Genomic DNA, 13,474 nt, shown 5'->3' on the forward strand with positions numbered 1-13,474 from the left:
AGAAAGAAGCATAATACCTTGCAATTGGTATGCAGATCGGTGCCGTAGGGCTTGGAAGATGTGAATGTGATGTAGAAAAACCCAAATTCTCGAAACATGAAAGCAGTAGCATCAAGGAGAAAGAGCTGAAGGAGTACATTAGTACATTCACGTAATAAGTAATCAGTAAAACTCCACATGATTTTGCAAGGATTCAATCTTGGTCGTTTAAACATTTGTAGAAGTAAAAGTAACTTTGTAAAATTAGAACTATGATACTCCATAAAAATCTAAAGAGCTGAAGTACATCTACATAATCATTTCCTATTATTATCATCCTCAAGTCCTTGTCTCGACATACAAACTCAAGGATAATTTGTTAAATTTAAAAAGGAACAAATTAGCCTACAATCTCATAAGTCTATTTAGTTTTCTGTAACATGTTCTTCTTCCATTTTGCTAAACATGTCAAGAAAGTCATCACATCAGCAGGGTCACGCAGAGAATATGAAGCCTTGGTCTCCTTGACAATTGAAGAAACAATGATGGGAAATCCTCTTCCAATGTGTCTTATAACCTGTATGCATTGCATCCACATCAAGTCATAATTAACTTTACAATTGCTAGCACCTTATGTTTAAGTTATGTTGCCTAGAGTGGTTTAATTAACATTCATTCCCCAAAACAAATCACTAAATGAGGTTCCTATTTTAACTAACCATACCTTAAAAGCATCTTCATCTGTTTTGTCATCTCCAAGGTAAATTGGTAGAACATCATTAAAGCTCTCAAATCCAAGAGTGTCAAGCAAATACATCAATGCACGACCTTTATCCCAGTTTACATTTGGGCGTATCTCCATAACCTGATCATGGATGTTGAACTTATGTCAAGTTTACTAATCTCTTTGATTCATAAAACTAAGATAAGAATAAAGTCTCAGCCAGAAACTGAAGAATGAACAACATGTCAAATCCATATCCATAACCACATGACAATCAAACAGGAAGATGCTGTCAAAGGTTTCCACGTAAAGAAACAATGGAGAAAAAGCCAAAGCAATAGAAAAACAATGAATTTTTTTTTTAAAACTCACCGAAAACTGAAGTTCCTAATGGACGGAACAGTTTCCCCTGTTCGCCATCGACGACGGCACAAGTTGTGTCCTCTACATCTTCTGCACCAACCACCTATCTCCCCTACCTCGCACGCCGCCGGAGCCCTCAGGGTCTTCACCTCGTCGTCGATGCCGCTGCGGCAAAATCGACAGCCACAATTTTGGGGTTAAAGAGAGGGCCTTGCGATGTAATGGGGAGAGGAATCTCTGGCCTCAACATCGCAAACAAAGAAATATAAGAGGGAGATAGGTGAAGAGAGTGAAGATGGAGAGTGGAGACATTCCAACTTCCAAGTGAACGGAAAAGACGGACAGCTGAGAAACAAAATGGAAGCGAGTGGAAAACGAAACGGAAGGCTGTGGGAACGGAAGGAGAAAAAGAAACGTAAGAAAGGGAAAATGCTGAGGGAAAATGTGATTGAGGAATAAACGGCTAGGATTGAATCTTGAGGAAATAATGTATACTTTTACTAAAATGTCCATGCTAAAAATTAGATTGTTGTGCATTAAAGTGTTGAATGACTGATTTGCCCTCAAGGCTGCAGAAACTTTGCTTTTATATATAGTATAGATAGATAGATAGATAGATAGATAGATAGATAGCAAGAGTAAAAAGATAATTTCTTCTCTTCAACAGAATCACTTTTGATAAATATTAAAAAGCTAATAAATGTTAAAATACCCGACAGTAAAAAATTTGAAAAAATAAAAAGAAAATTTCGTACAATATTGATATATCTTATAATAAATTCTTAATGAGTATATAAATTAGTTTAATTGTTATTTTATGTTGTATCTATAGCTAATTAAAAAGTTTATTTATGTTTAAAATTTTTATTTTGTCCCCTTCATTATTTTTCCCTGTTCCGCCACTGCTAACTTGTGCTAGTTAGCATCAGTCAAACCAACATAATTTTAATATAAAACATTAAAATTTAAATGTGTTCCACTTATTGATAGCGCCCGACCGATGCCAACTTGCATCTACTACAAACCATTAGCGTTGACTTTGACTGACGATTAAGACACCGACCAAATTAGATTTGGTCTAAGTTTTAGCGTTAGCACTAGGTCGTGTGGTTCTTTATAACCTCTATGAAATCCTAATCTATATCAATTTCATGACTACTCCCTCTGTCCATCCTCCATGCCTCTGTGCAGCCTTAAGCATACCTTTGCGCCTTCGTGCATCCTTGAATCCAACGCCACGTCTCTGTCGAGCCACGCACCTCAGACCAACCCCGCCCATCTAATCAATACTTTCATGTTCATGCATTATGAATATTTATTATTGATGAACAAGCGTGTTGATTTGGAGTGTGAGGATTGGAATAGTGATTCATGTGACAATTATGCCCTTTCAAAGGTTTCACAGACACTAATCATTACTCAACCCTTCTAGATTTTTGAGTCATGGGGCAGAAAAGGTGAACAAACGCTCAAAATCCTTACTTCCTTGAAGCAGGAAGTCTAGATAAATGATGAAGTCTGAGGGATCTTTTGTTCATTTCCAACCAGATCTTAGGATGATGTGAGGAAGAGTGTGGAGAGAGCATCTTGAAGAGAATTATCTGAGAAATACTGGAAAGAAATTTTACATACGCCATTACTAATTTTAAATCCTTTCAAGACTAAACCGTTGTATAGTATCAGATTTATCAGATCCACAAGCAGTGGTGTATCCCGTAATTTCTTATTGGGGGAGGGGGAATAAAAATACTAAAAGTATTATTAATGAATATAATATTTTCTTTAAATAATAAATTTTATGATTTAAATACAAGTGTTCGTTCTCTCATACGTATTAAGTTTATCTATTATTGTATCAACAATGATTTTTTCAGCAATTTTTCGCTCAATATATACAACTAATGTACTTATGAGAAGGTTATCTTCGAATTTGTTGCGAAGCCAAGTCTTAACAACTTTCATTGCAGAAATCTACAAAAATCTACAAAAATCATTATGGTTAGACTAAGAATAAAAAAAGTTCTTAAAACATTATATAGTCGGCAAAAAGATAATAAAATTCTTGGGGGAGGAGGCATTGCCCCTGCCTGCCCCTCCCTAAATATGCTCATGTCCACAAGGATCCATTGTGAGTTAAATATGTATCTTACTAGTTTCATAATGAGAGATGTACCTATAGAAAACACTATGATGCTGTAGTTAGCTTCTAGATTAGGGAGAATCTCAAATTATTAGAAGAATATTCAAGTACGAAATTAGTGATATTATGTATTTGTAGGCATGGTAATACTTGTAATTGAGGCACTAGGCCATAAGAAGAATTCGTGAATAACTTTTGAGATAATATTTACACTTTAGCAACAATATTTTTTTTGAAAGTACTTTAGCAAAAATATTATAATTATATTGTTTGAAAAATGTGTCACATTTGTTCCACGGACTATTTTTCAGATGAGATGACTCTCATTTTGGTCATTCTAGCTGACCAGCATGGTGTTCATTCTTTTTTTTTTTGGTCAATGATATTTTGAATAAAAACCCGAAGGTTACCAAACGACACTTACATCATGTGAAACTAAATCTCAAAGAGCGATCCGCAATAAAAAAACATAAGCAAATGAAGCTCTTGTTCTGAAACATTCATGTCGTCTTAGATGATACATTGGGCTTGTACGGGCCTGCCATAGCACTTCAGTATCTAATATATATGTTAGTGTTGATAGTTTAAATTAAATTTATCTCCTTACCAACCTCGTCAAACACGTTCAATTGTGAGATTTATTTACTCTCTTTATTTAATTTCTACCTACCAGTTAGCTATACCCGTTCATGCTATCCAAAAAACTTTTTAAATAAAATATGGTAAGTGGAAAGTGAAAGGCCAATAATTGTTTTTGTCTATATAATATGTATAAATCAATTCCAGAGTTTTAATTGTCAGATTAAGGTAAGTTTATTATGTATCTGTGTTGATTACACATCATATCATTCTGGGTTGAGCACCTCTTGAGAAATCTGTATTATTTTCAGAGAAAATTTAATACAAAGAATTAAATCAAATCATATCAAATTAAATCAAATCTGTGTTGATTACACATCATATCATTTTTGTTGTTTTCGTTAGCCTTCTATAGTTGTTTAACCGAGAGGTACCTGATCAAGAATGATATCAAACCCATCAAACTTGAAAGAAGATCACTCCTTTGGATATAATTGATAATTATTATGTCCTTAAACCTCAAGTTTTGAGGTTGCAAGTAGTGAAATATTTCTATATATTGAGAATTGCTTATAAATGACAAACGCTAAATTGCATGATGAGGGCTGGAATGATACTTCTCGCGTTCAATTATAATGTTTCTACATCTTGAAATGCCGTCATCAAATGGAATAGCTAGCCAAAATAATTAATTATAATTCAAATGGGACATCTTAATTTCCCATTTCATATGTTTATGATGGCAAATACTTGTGTTATTGATGAAATTGGCTATAGACGATGTGTATATATATCATATATGCTGAGTCCAAACCCAGCTATCACTAGCATAAGTTGCATTATTGGGTTCATTATTGATTTATAAATCAAATCTCAAACCTAATCTTTGAGCAGTTGTTTGACAAAGTGTTGCATAGATCATCGACCCTTTCGCCATGCACTCAAACACATTCCACACACATCTTTTGTTTATGTATTACAAATTATGATATAGCTAGACTTGAATTTTAAAATTCGATTACAATCATAATCATATATCATCAGCAGATGAAAGCATGTTAATTCCAACCAACTCATCATGACTTTCTATGTAACCCGCATTCTATAAAATTGACTTAATAACATACGTAGAGTTTCCCTGTGAAACCATCATGTTTGTTAATTAAGACACTATCAAGCAAGTTGTACAAGGAGTTGAATGTCTTTTGGTACAAAATTCATTGTCGATTGAGGATGCAACTGGAAGAATTTAATTAATGTATCTTAATTAATTATAACATAAGAACTTAAGTAAAGTGTTTGGGTGGGTTTTAGTGAGCTCAGCACTTCATCTCTTAACCAAGTGGTTGATGGTTCGAATTACAATTCTTGTAAATGGAAAAACTTCTTGGTGCGTTGGTTGTGAGCCGATAGATTAGTCTTACGACTACCGGCTGTAATGATATCTTGGTCAAGAGAAAAAAAAGTCTTTGGTTAAACTTATGACCTACTATGGGCAATAATTCAATTGTGGACCATGTTAAAAATAGGCGTACCTATTAGTCATGTTATTACTGTTATAAAGTGTAACATTGAATATATATTATCTACAATATGGTTCTCAAGTGTTAAAATTATTTTGCAAATAAGCAATTATAATTTGTGAACCAAATTTTTTCTTAGTTCACGGTAAACAAAGTCATAAGCTTTTATTAATTGCCACTCTTGATTCCCAATAAGTAGTATCAAAGTTAAAATTCTGATCAAGGGAGGAAATGAAGTTGAGTTTCCGGTCAAGAGAAGAAAAGGAGTCGAGGTTGCGATCAAAGGAGGAAAATACGTTATGTAGTGTGTTGCGCCATTCGTTTGAAGAGATGTAAAATTCATGGAGAATTCGTGAAGCCTATAGGAGAAAATATGAAAGTTGAAGAGTGCTCGTTCTACATATGTGGTTGCTCATGAGAATAATGTTTCACATTGTGAGAATGATGTTGATGACGAAGGGAAGCAATGTGAGATTTTGGATTAAGGGAGGATATGTTGTGCCAAAGTGGGCATTCATCATAAGCATCAAAGACCTTGAGGTGGAGCTTGAATCGAGGGTAGCTTTTGAGCTAATAGTTATTAACTACCCCATCCAACATGTTTGTGCTGATCTGGTAGCTGGAATATTTCGTATGGCCTCCCTTAATTGGAGCATCTCCTTCCAGGGCATATTCCGCGAAGTCAATAATTGTGCTGACTCTTGCAAAATTTGGGCAAGACATCCAGAATGTAGTTTTTGACAGTGAGGATATTCCCCCTTTCCTTACTCCCCTTCTTAGTCACGATGTAATGGGAACTGATGTTTCTAGAGTTGTCTAGCTTGTTTGTTTGGGGCTTTAGCCCTCCACATTATCAAGAAAAAAGTGGATATTCGTCCAAGTATCACATCAAGTAGTCTGAAGAACTAAATAAAATTTGTACCCATTCAAGTACCCATTCGTCCAACCATGGTCACGACGTGACAATGCATAGAAGTGTAAATCATAGAAGCCGCTCTAATATTTATTTATATCAGAAACATTAAAAAACTCATAAGAAGTAATATTTGAAACCAAATTGATGTGAGAGCCTATAACACACATCGAAGATATTATCACCCTACAATGTTTATTTACAAAAACTTGTCACCTCTAATCTGTTATGCAAAATATCGTAGCTTTCAAAATATATCTTTTACCCTAAAAAAAGTTTTTATTATGGAGCGCCTAAGAAGGGGAGTAAGGAGACATCAATGCTATGTACAGAGCCCAAACAAATTTTCATATGCAATACAAGGGCCTGCTAGCTGTAGTACAGTAAACTTACAAAAAAGTTAATTACAATTAAGCGAGGATTTTTAGAATCAAGTATTTTTTAGTTTTTTTTTGTTCTTTAAATTTTTTTGGGATATTTTTGAATATTTGGACCAAACACAAATGCCAATTAAAAAAACAAACCTAATTAAATGGTGGGCCAAGGCCCAAGAGGCCCAGCCTCCCCTAACATTCAGATCAGAAACTGAAAGACGAACGTGAAACGGAAACCCCAATCGTGAGCGACCACCACCGTGACTGCGTCTCCGACGACACCACCGTCGCGCCGTCAAATTCCGGTGAAAATTCGATCTCAAAATCCATGGCTGAGAGCCAATTTGGATTTCAAAGCACAGGCACAACAATGGCAGAGTCAAATCCTTCCGCTACCCTTATAATCAAGCACCTTCCTGAAGCCATTCCACACGACACACTCTCTCGACTCTTGTCCCATTACAACGCTTCCTCCGTTCGCCCGTGCTCTGCTGCAAGGTATTGATATTTCTATTTTCTGTGTTTTGATCCCTTTGTTTCATAGTATATGTGTTTGTGTTCATATATGGAGTTTGTGACAGAATTGTGGTATGTTTTTGGGGTGGCAGAATGATCAATGAATGAATTAAATTAAGCTCTGATATCATATCGAGAATCGAAGAATTAGTGAAAGATTGAGAAGTAGAAGCTACGTTGGAGCTTAGAATTTCATTATTCTACTTAGGTCCCGTTTGGGAAAACAGCTTAATTAAGCGACATAAGCGCTTTAAGTTATTTAAAAAAATTATTAAAATAAATTGAAAATAAACTATATATAAGCATAAGCTCTTTTTCATAAGCTATCATGAGTAGCTTATGAAAATAAGCTCAAAACAGCTTATGATAGGCTATAAGCTGTTTGCATAAGCTCTCACAAACACTGGCATAAGCACTTATGCTATCAGATAAGCTCAAATAAGCTCTCCCAAACGGGGCCTTAGCTTGATTAATACAACAGTAGCTACTTATAACATAATATACTACACGGTTAGAACTCTAAGGATCTAAAGGAAATGATAGCTATAACTGTAGTTTATAACAGAAAACTGTTTAGATGAAAAACTACAAACAGAAATGTAACTAGCTTGTAACAGAAAGCAGTAAGAATTAACTGCTTAGTGCCTGTTTGGGTGGGTGCTTCCACTGCCAAACGCGCGGCTCCACCGCTTGGATCCGGACGCTCCCAGTTGTAGCTTCTTCCAGTACGCGCGTCCCCACCACTGCTAAAGCAAACAGACCCGTCTAAGTCTAATTACTAAACAGCTATCTTTACACATTTTAACACATAAACAAGCTTTTTGAGTTTTTTATTAACTCAATTACTAACAGGCTAATAGCCCACTGTTAAACTGTGCTGCTTGAACCTTGCTTTTATGTCTTTTGGTGGTGGGTGCCTCCAACTACAACTACAAGTTACTCTTAAATGTTCTTTATTTAATGTCATGGAAGATTTGATTGACACTTGACCATTTTATAATGTTTGATCCAATGTATTTGTGTTTGTGAATACTGTCAAATGATGTATGAATGATAGTTGATTGATTGAATGCAGGTTGAGGAATTGTGCTTTTGTGGATTTTAAAAATGATATGCTGGCGTCTCAAGCACAGCGTCAACTAAATGGGTATTATTTCTTGAATCATTTGCTTACTTTATAAAGTTTCAATTTATTGGAATAAATTGATTGTATATTTGAAGAGATGCCCTTGGTTTTTAGTGATCTATTTTGATTTAGTGATATCCTTTCTAAATGCTCCCTGATTTTGCAACAGTATTATAAAGAATACATACCAATAAATTCTTTTTGAGTTGAAGATGAATTCATTAGAAACTAAATGCTTTACTTGATTTGCTTCTCCAGGTTGAGATTTCTTGGCAAAGTCTTGTCAGCAGAGAGAGCTAACCCAATTGACAATGGTGAAAAAAGTAGTGGTGCTCAGCAAGGAAAGGACTCTAAAACATCAGTGGTAAATGTAACCAAATCTGTTGATGAAGATACAAAATCAGCAGGCCTCCCTACTCCTCAGCCAATTGCTGATAGACTTGGTGTTGATTATCCATTTCCTCCTCATCTTGAGTATGCTTCTATTTCTTACTTTGCAACTATTAGTGCTTGTTACTTTGTTGCAATAGGAATATAGGATCTAAAGGGCTGCTTGCTGGTGTGTGAATATGGTAGATGATTTAACAAAATGAAATGAAATGAATACAGAAGGAGTTACTGTAAATGATTCTATGGTCATATGTTGTTGAGGTTGATGGGATTGACTCTTGAATCAATTTAAAAGAGTTATTCCGAGAATTTCGTGCCACAGATCTATTGGTGTAAAATTTGGCTTGACAATATATATGTCTTGAACAGAGAATGACTTTCATGGATAAGCAGTTTATATTCTATATGTTCTCCCTAATCTCTCTTCATCTTCTTTTGAATTTTTGTACTCACTTAATCTTGTTCTGTACTTCTGTTTGAGTGTTTTTTATTACATGTGAGATGTGAGTCTAGAATAATCTTTAGGCAGTGCAGAATGTCATTGTAACATCACAACATGCAGTACTTTTCAATGGGTATATTTGTTTTCTTTCATTTATGATATCAATGATCTAGATTTTTGGTAATTATTTTTGCCCATTGAGTGCCGTAGCTATTAGAGCCTTTTCGGATTGAAAGTTAAGATGATAACTATGGATAGCTTAAGCGCATGTTACTTCATTAGGTAACTATTATTGAGTGAAGTTACTTTTTTTAGTGTCAAGCTGCTAAATACATCAAATAAATTTGAGATCGTTAAATATAGTAAGTAGAGTTATTCTAGCAACACACTCTTAGATGCACTCTTTTTAACACACTTATTTTATTCGGTGAATTTTGAACTCTCTTTCTACAAAAAAAAAACTCTACCCACTCTCATTTTTAGTTAAATCCACATAAAATTCATGCAATAAGAAAATGTGTGTGTATTTGTGTGTGCCAAGGAATGCGTAGTATTTCACAATTCACATGTTTTCTAATTCTATCGTGTATGCTGTTATTGATCATGGAAATTGCTATGCATGATGATTAAGTTTGTATAAGCCTCTTTTCAGCGTAGAATCATTTTGTTTGGTTTGCATATAGTCCAATTAAACTTGTTTTTCAGGTATGCATACCCTCCACCTGATGGAAATATACTGACCAACATTGTGAATGCTCTTATTGCCGTTCCCCGCTTTTACACTCAGGTTATTCCAGTATAAAATGAGGCTGCAAGAACTTACTAGTTTCTTTTTCACCACCTGTAGCATTTTGTGAGTGTTCATTTTATACAGAACCAATCATATTGATTGTAGCTCTCTAATATAGGTTCTGCACTTGATGAACAAAATGAACATTCCGGCTCCATTCCGTATGGCACTGCCCACACCACCATTACCGCCAGAGGTGCCAGCCCCACCACCACCTGTGCCTCCTCCTCATCCTTCTGTAACTGCAAAACCTCAGTCTGCAGAGCTGTCTAGTGATGAATCGGAGATGGAATCTTCAGATGAGGTAACATGCTCACTGCTTCCTTGGGATCAAACTTTTGGAGCCCATGTTTCTTGCTTAATTCTTTGTGTAATTGCATATAAGGCACAGATTTCTTGTCGTATGCTTTTCCTTAATGTAGTATTTCTTGTAAAATATCTTTCTGACCTCACAATGTGCTTAGACTGTACCTTCCTGTTGCCGCAGTTTGAGAAAATTCTTATTGAAGCATAATAATATTGTGTAAATGAATATAAAACTGTAAACTATGTTGTCAATAGGTGATACTTTTTCCTATCATTTGGTAAAATTTGATTGTTAAAGGAAATTAATGAAAGCCTTTTAGGAAGATGGAGCAAGACGAAAGCGTGCTCGGCGTGAGACTATCGTTGGCCCTGCCATTGATAAAGATGTGGCTCATGAGTCTGTTGGAGTAAAGCCTGCCACCTTGGTCCCAAAAGAAATTCCAATGATAAAAAAGAACCCCGTCTTAAAGGTATTTTCTTTCCTAGAGATTGGTTTCAGCCTTCTAGGAGCATGTTAAAATTGTTTTTAGCTTATTTTTTGTCTTCATGATTTACAGATAAAAATTGCTCCCAAAGCAACCCTGAATGAACATAAAGATGATGATACGAAGCAAGACTTACAAGAGCCAGAAAACGATATTCCAGATACTAACAAATTTTTGACTCCTGATGAATTAGAGAGAGGAAAGTTGCCTCCTGAGGAAATCTTATCTCTTCCAATGTTTAAGGTATGGATGTCCAATATCTACACTTTCGGAAGTATTGCATTCACATTTCTTTGTAATTGGGAGAGTTCGCTCTTGATCTTTCTAATAAAATTTACCATTATTTATTACTACTGCTATTTCCTTCTTTTTTTCTTCTGGACTACTGAGTTCTGTAAAGTGAATAATCTTTAAATGTATCTGATGCATTGTATTGTTGGGATTTTACATGTCTTAATAGTGTGCGAATAATTCGATTTATGAGAGCTTCTGCAGTGCACAATCATATGTTTATGTGACTTATGTTTTTGAACTGATGGATTGTGCAGAACTATACACCAGGAAATCCTGCTCCCGTGTTGTATATAAAAAATCTGGCAAAGGATGTGATTGCTGATGATTTCTATTTTATATTTGGTGAGCTCTCAAGACTTCCACTGGATTCTGGTTTTGTTTAACTCTTATCTTGCAATTTGAATGCTCTACTACCCAAAAATGGAATATAATGAATTCGCCCTCCCCCTGCGCCAAAAACAAATGAAATATTGAAATAGTTTGAGAATTTCATAATACAATTATTGGATGATGAATTGAATGGTAATTCCACTGCTTACCTGATTTTTCTTGAATTGACACAGGGTCCCTGTTTGGAAATATTGAGGATGCAAAGTCTGGTCTTCAAGTCAAACTGATGCAGGTGTAACATCTTGATAATTCTATTATCAAGTTTTACTCTTTCTGTTTGTAATGAACTGACCATTCCAAAAGTTTGAGTGGTTGAGAAGACACATGGTTACACTATATTTCTAACGCACTCCCTTACACAAGAGCCATCTAGGATTAAAATGTGGACATTGCACACAATCACCTACCTTCTTTTGAGATTCAACTTTTTAATTAGTAGAATGGCAATGTGATATGGTATCAAAACCTCTATAACCAAGTGGTCTAGAGTATGATCCTGTCATCCCCCCTTTTTTATGTTAAATTTCATATTAGGTAGGTGAGCATGTGCACTGTCCAAAGGTAGATGGGAATGTGGAATGTTCCATGTATCAGTGTGGCCTTTACCCAAAAGTTTAAGCTTTTGGGATAATTTGTTGTATGACAATAATATAAAAGCATTCATATGTCTTCAAGGCACATGAGTGGTTTTATATTATATCTCTAACACTGTTGTGCAAAAATAGATCCATAATAAATATTAACTTGGTATAAGATGATCCAGTTGAATAACACACTGGTGGGGTTTACTTGATCCAGAGTGCTTATTCAATTATATTACCCCCATGAAAGTCTTGTGCGTAGCAGCTTATCTGTGAACCCTGAAACTAAGAGCTAGTTTTTTATTTCAGGAAGGAAGGATGAGGGGTCAAGCATTTTTAACATTCCCCTCCACTGAGTTGGCTCATCATGCTCTGGTATGTTTCTCACATGAGATTGGTTTTCCTCTTTCAAGTGTCAAACAAATACTATGATTTATTCAAGATGATTATTCAGTTTTTTCTTGCCTTCGTATTGCAATCTCTTTTCTTCTCTTATAATTTTGCAAAATATGCAAAGTGCATGTTTGGATACACAGTAGAAAAGTAAGGAGAAACTAAAATCACGGTGGACAGCCACAAAATTCAAGGGAAGTTGTTTTTGTCACCGTGATTTTAGCTTAGCATGATTTTTCACCATGTATTGAAATGGAAAATCAATGTTGGGGAGTTTGTTACAACTGCATGTGTAGTGTGGAATGCTAATAATATTCTTCTTAATTTTAACGAAATGTGTTGATAAGAATAGGTTGATCAATTGTTTATTATATTGCATATTACCATTGGTTGCAGAATCTAGTGAATGGGCATGTATTTAAAGGAAAGCCAATGATCATTCAGTTTGGTCGGAATCCTGCTGCTGCCAAATAAACTTAAAATCGATCGACACGGAAGGGATGCATTCCAATGTTTTTGCTTTGAGAGGCACATGATTGTGAGTTTGCTCATCACATGATACATGTATAGCAACAGATGGCTAATGATGCTTTTTTCATTCGTTGACTGGGAGAGATAACACCAAAGCTTGGACAACACTCAAGAATGGTTGTGAAATGGATGCTTACACATGCATTCTCCTTGGCCCTGTTAGAGTGAGATGCTGAGATAAACTAGTCTGCATGCTAGATGAATCTAGTTCAGGTTGCTGACAAGAGGCGTTGGAACTTGGAAACCCAGACTCTAAAGGCACCCTGAGAGTATTGCTGTCATCATAGACACAAATTAAAGGACCCTCTTGGTTAAATTAAGCAATAAGCATAGAGAAATTTTGATGGTACTAGGTTCATTTTCTCTGTAAAAGCAAATTAGGGAACTTGACTTGGCTCCAGAAACAGCAATGTGAGCTTTGGAGCTGCACTTGGTCCATTTGGTGTTTCTCTCATTCCGCATCTTGTACATTACATTGAATTTAGATCTGTGTATCAATATGTCATTCGACCTATATATCCATTAATTTGGAAACGTTTTTTATTGATTTTTTTTTACAAGGCTATTTGTTTTAACAAATATTTGAAGCTCTTTCAAAATGACAAACACTAATCACTTGAATTAATCCAAACAAG

At 35.3% G+C, this 13,474-nt stretch overlaps 2 protein-coding genes across 2 annotated transcripts; one reads left to right on the forward strand and one right to left on the reverse strand.

Moving 5' to 3' along the window:
• Nucleotides 1-342: 342 nt before the first annotated feature.
• Nucleotides 343-1,003, reverse strand: LOC130732541 (probable trehalose-phosphate phosphatase D). The gene is made up of 3 exons (XM_057584566.1): nucleotides 946-1,003; nucleotides 704-844; nucleotides 343-556 (listed from the first exon to the last, which is right to left on the reverse strand). The coding sequence occupies exons 2-3, from the start codon at nucleotides 839-841 to the stop codon at nucleotides 401-403; spliced, it is 294 nt and encodes a 97-aa protein (XP_057440549.1). The 5' UTR covers nucleotides 842-844; nucleotides 946-1,003; the 3' UTR covers nucleotides 343-400.
• Nucleotides 1,004-6,799: 5,796 nt separating this feature from the next.
• Nucleotides 6,800-13,386, forward strand: LOC130729846 (U11/U12 small nuclear ribonucleoprotein 65 kDa protein). The gene is made up of 11 exons (XM_057581687.1): nucleotides 6,800-7,093; nucleotides 8,187-8,258; nucleotides 8,496-8,711; nucleotides 9,775-9,856; nucleotides 9,978-10,163; nucleotides 10,486-10,635; nucleotides 10,723-10,893; nucleotides 11,199-11,286; nucleotides 11,508-11,566; nucleotides 12,225-12,290; nucleotides 12,705-13,386. The coding sequence occupies exons 1-11, from the start codon at nucleotides 6,924-6,926 to the stop codon at nucleotides 12,780-12,782; spliced, it is 1,338 nt and encodes a 445-aa protein (XP_057437670.1). The 5' UTR covers nucleotides 6,800-6,923; the 3' UTR covers nucleotides 12,783-13,386.
• Nucleotides 13,387-13,474: the final 88 nt, after the last annotated feature.

Source organism: Lotus japonicus, chromosome 1 (genome assembly GCF_012489685.1).
Source record: "Lotus japonicus ecotype B-129 chromosome 1, LjGifu_v1.2".
Taxonomy (NCBI): Eukaryota; Viridiplantae; Streptophyta; class Magnoliopsida; order Fabales; family Fabaceae; genus Lotus; species Lotus japonicus.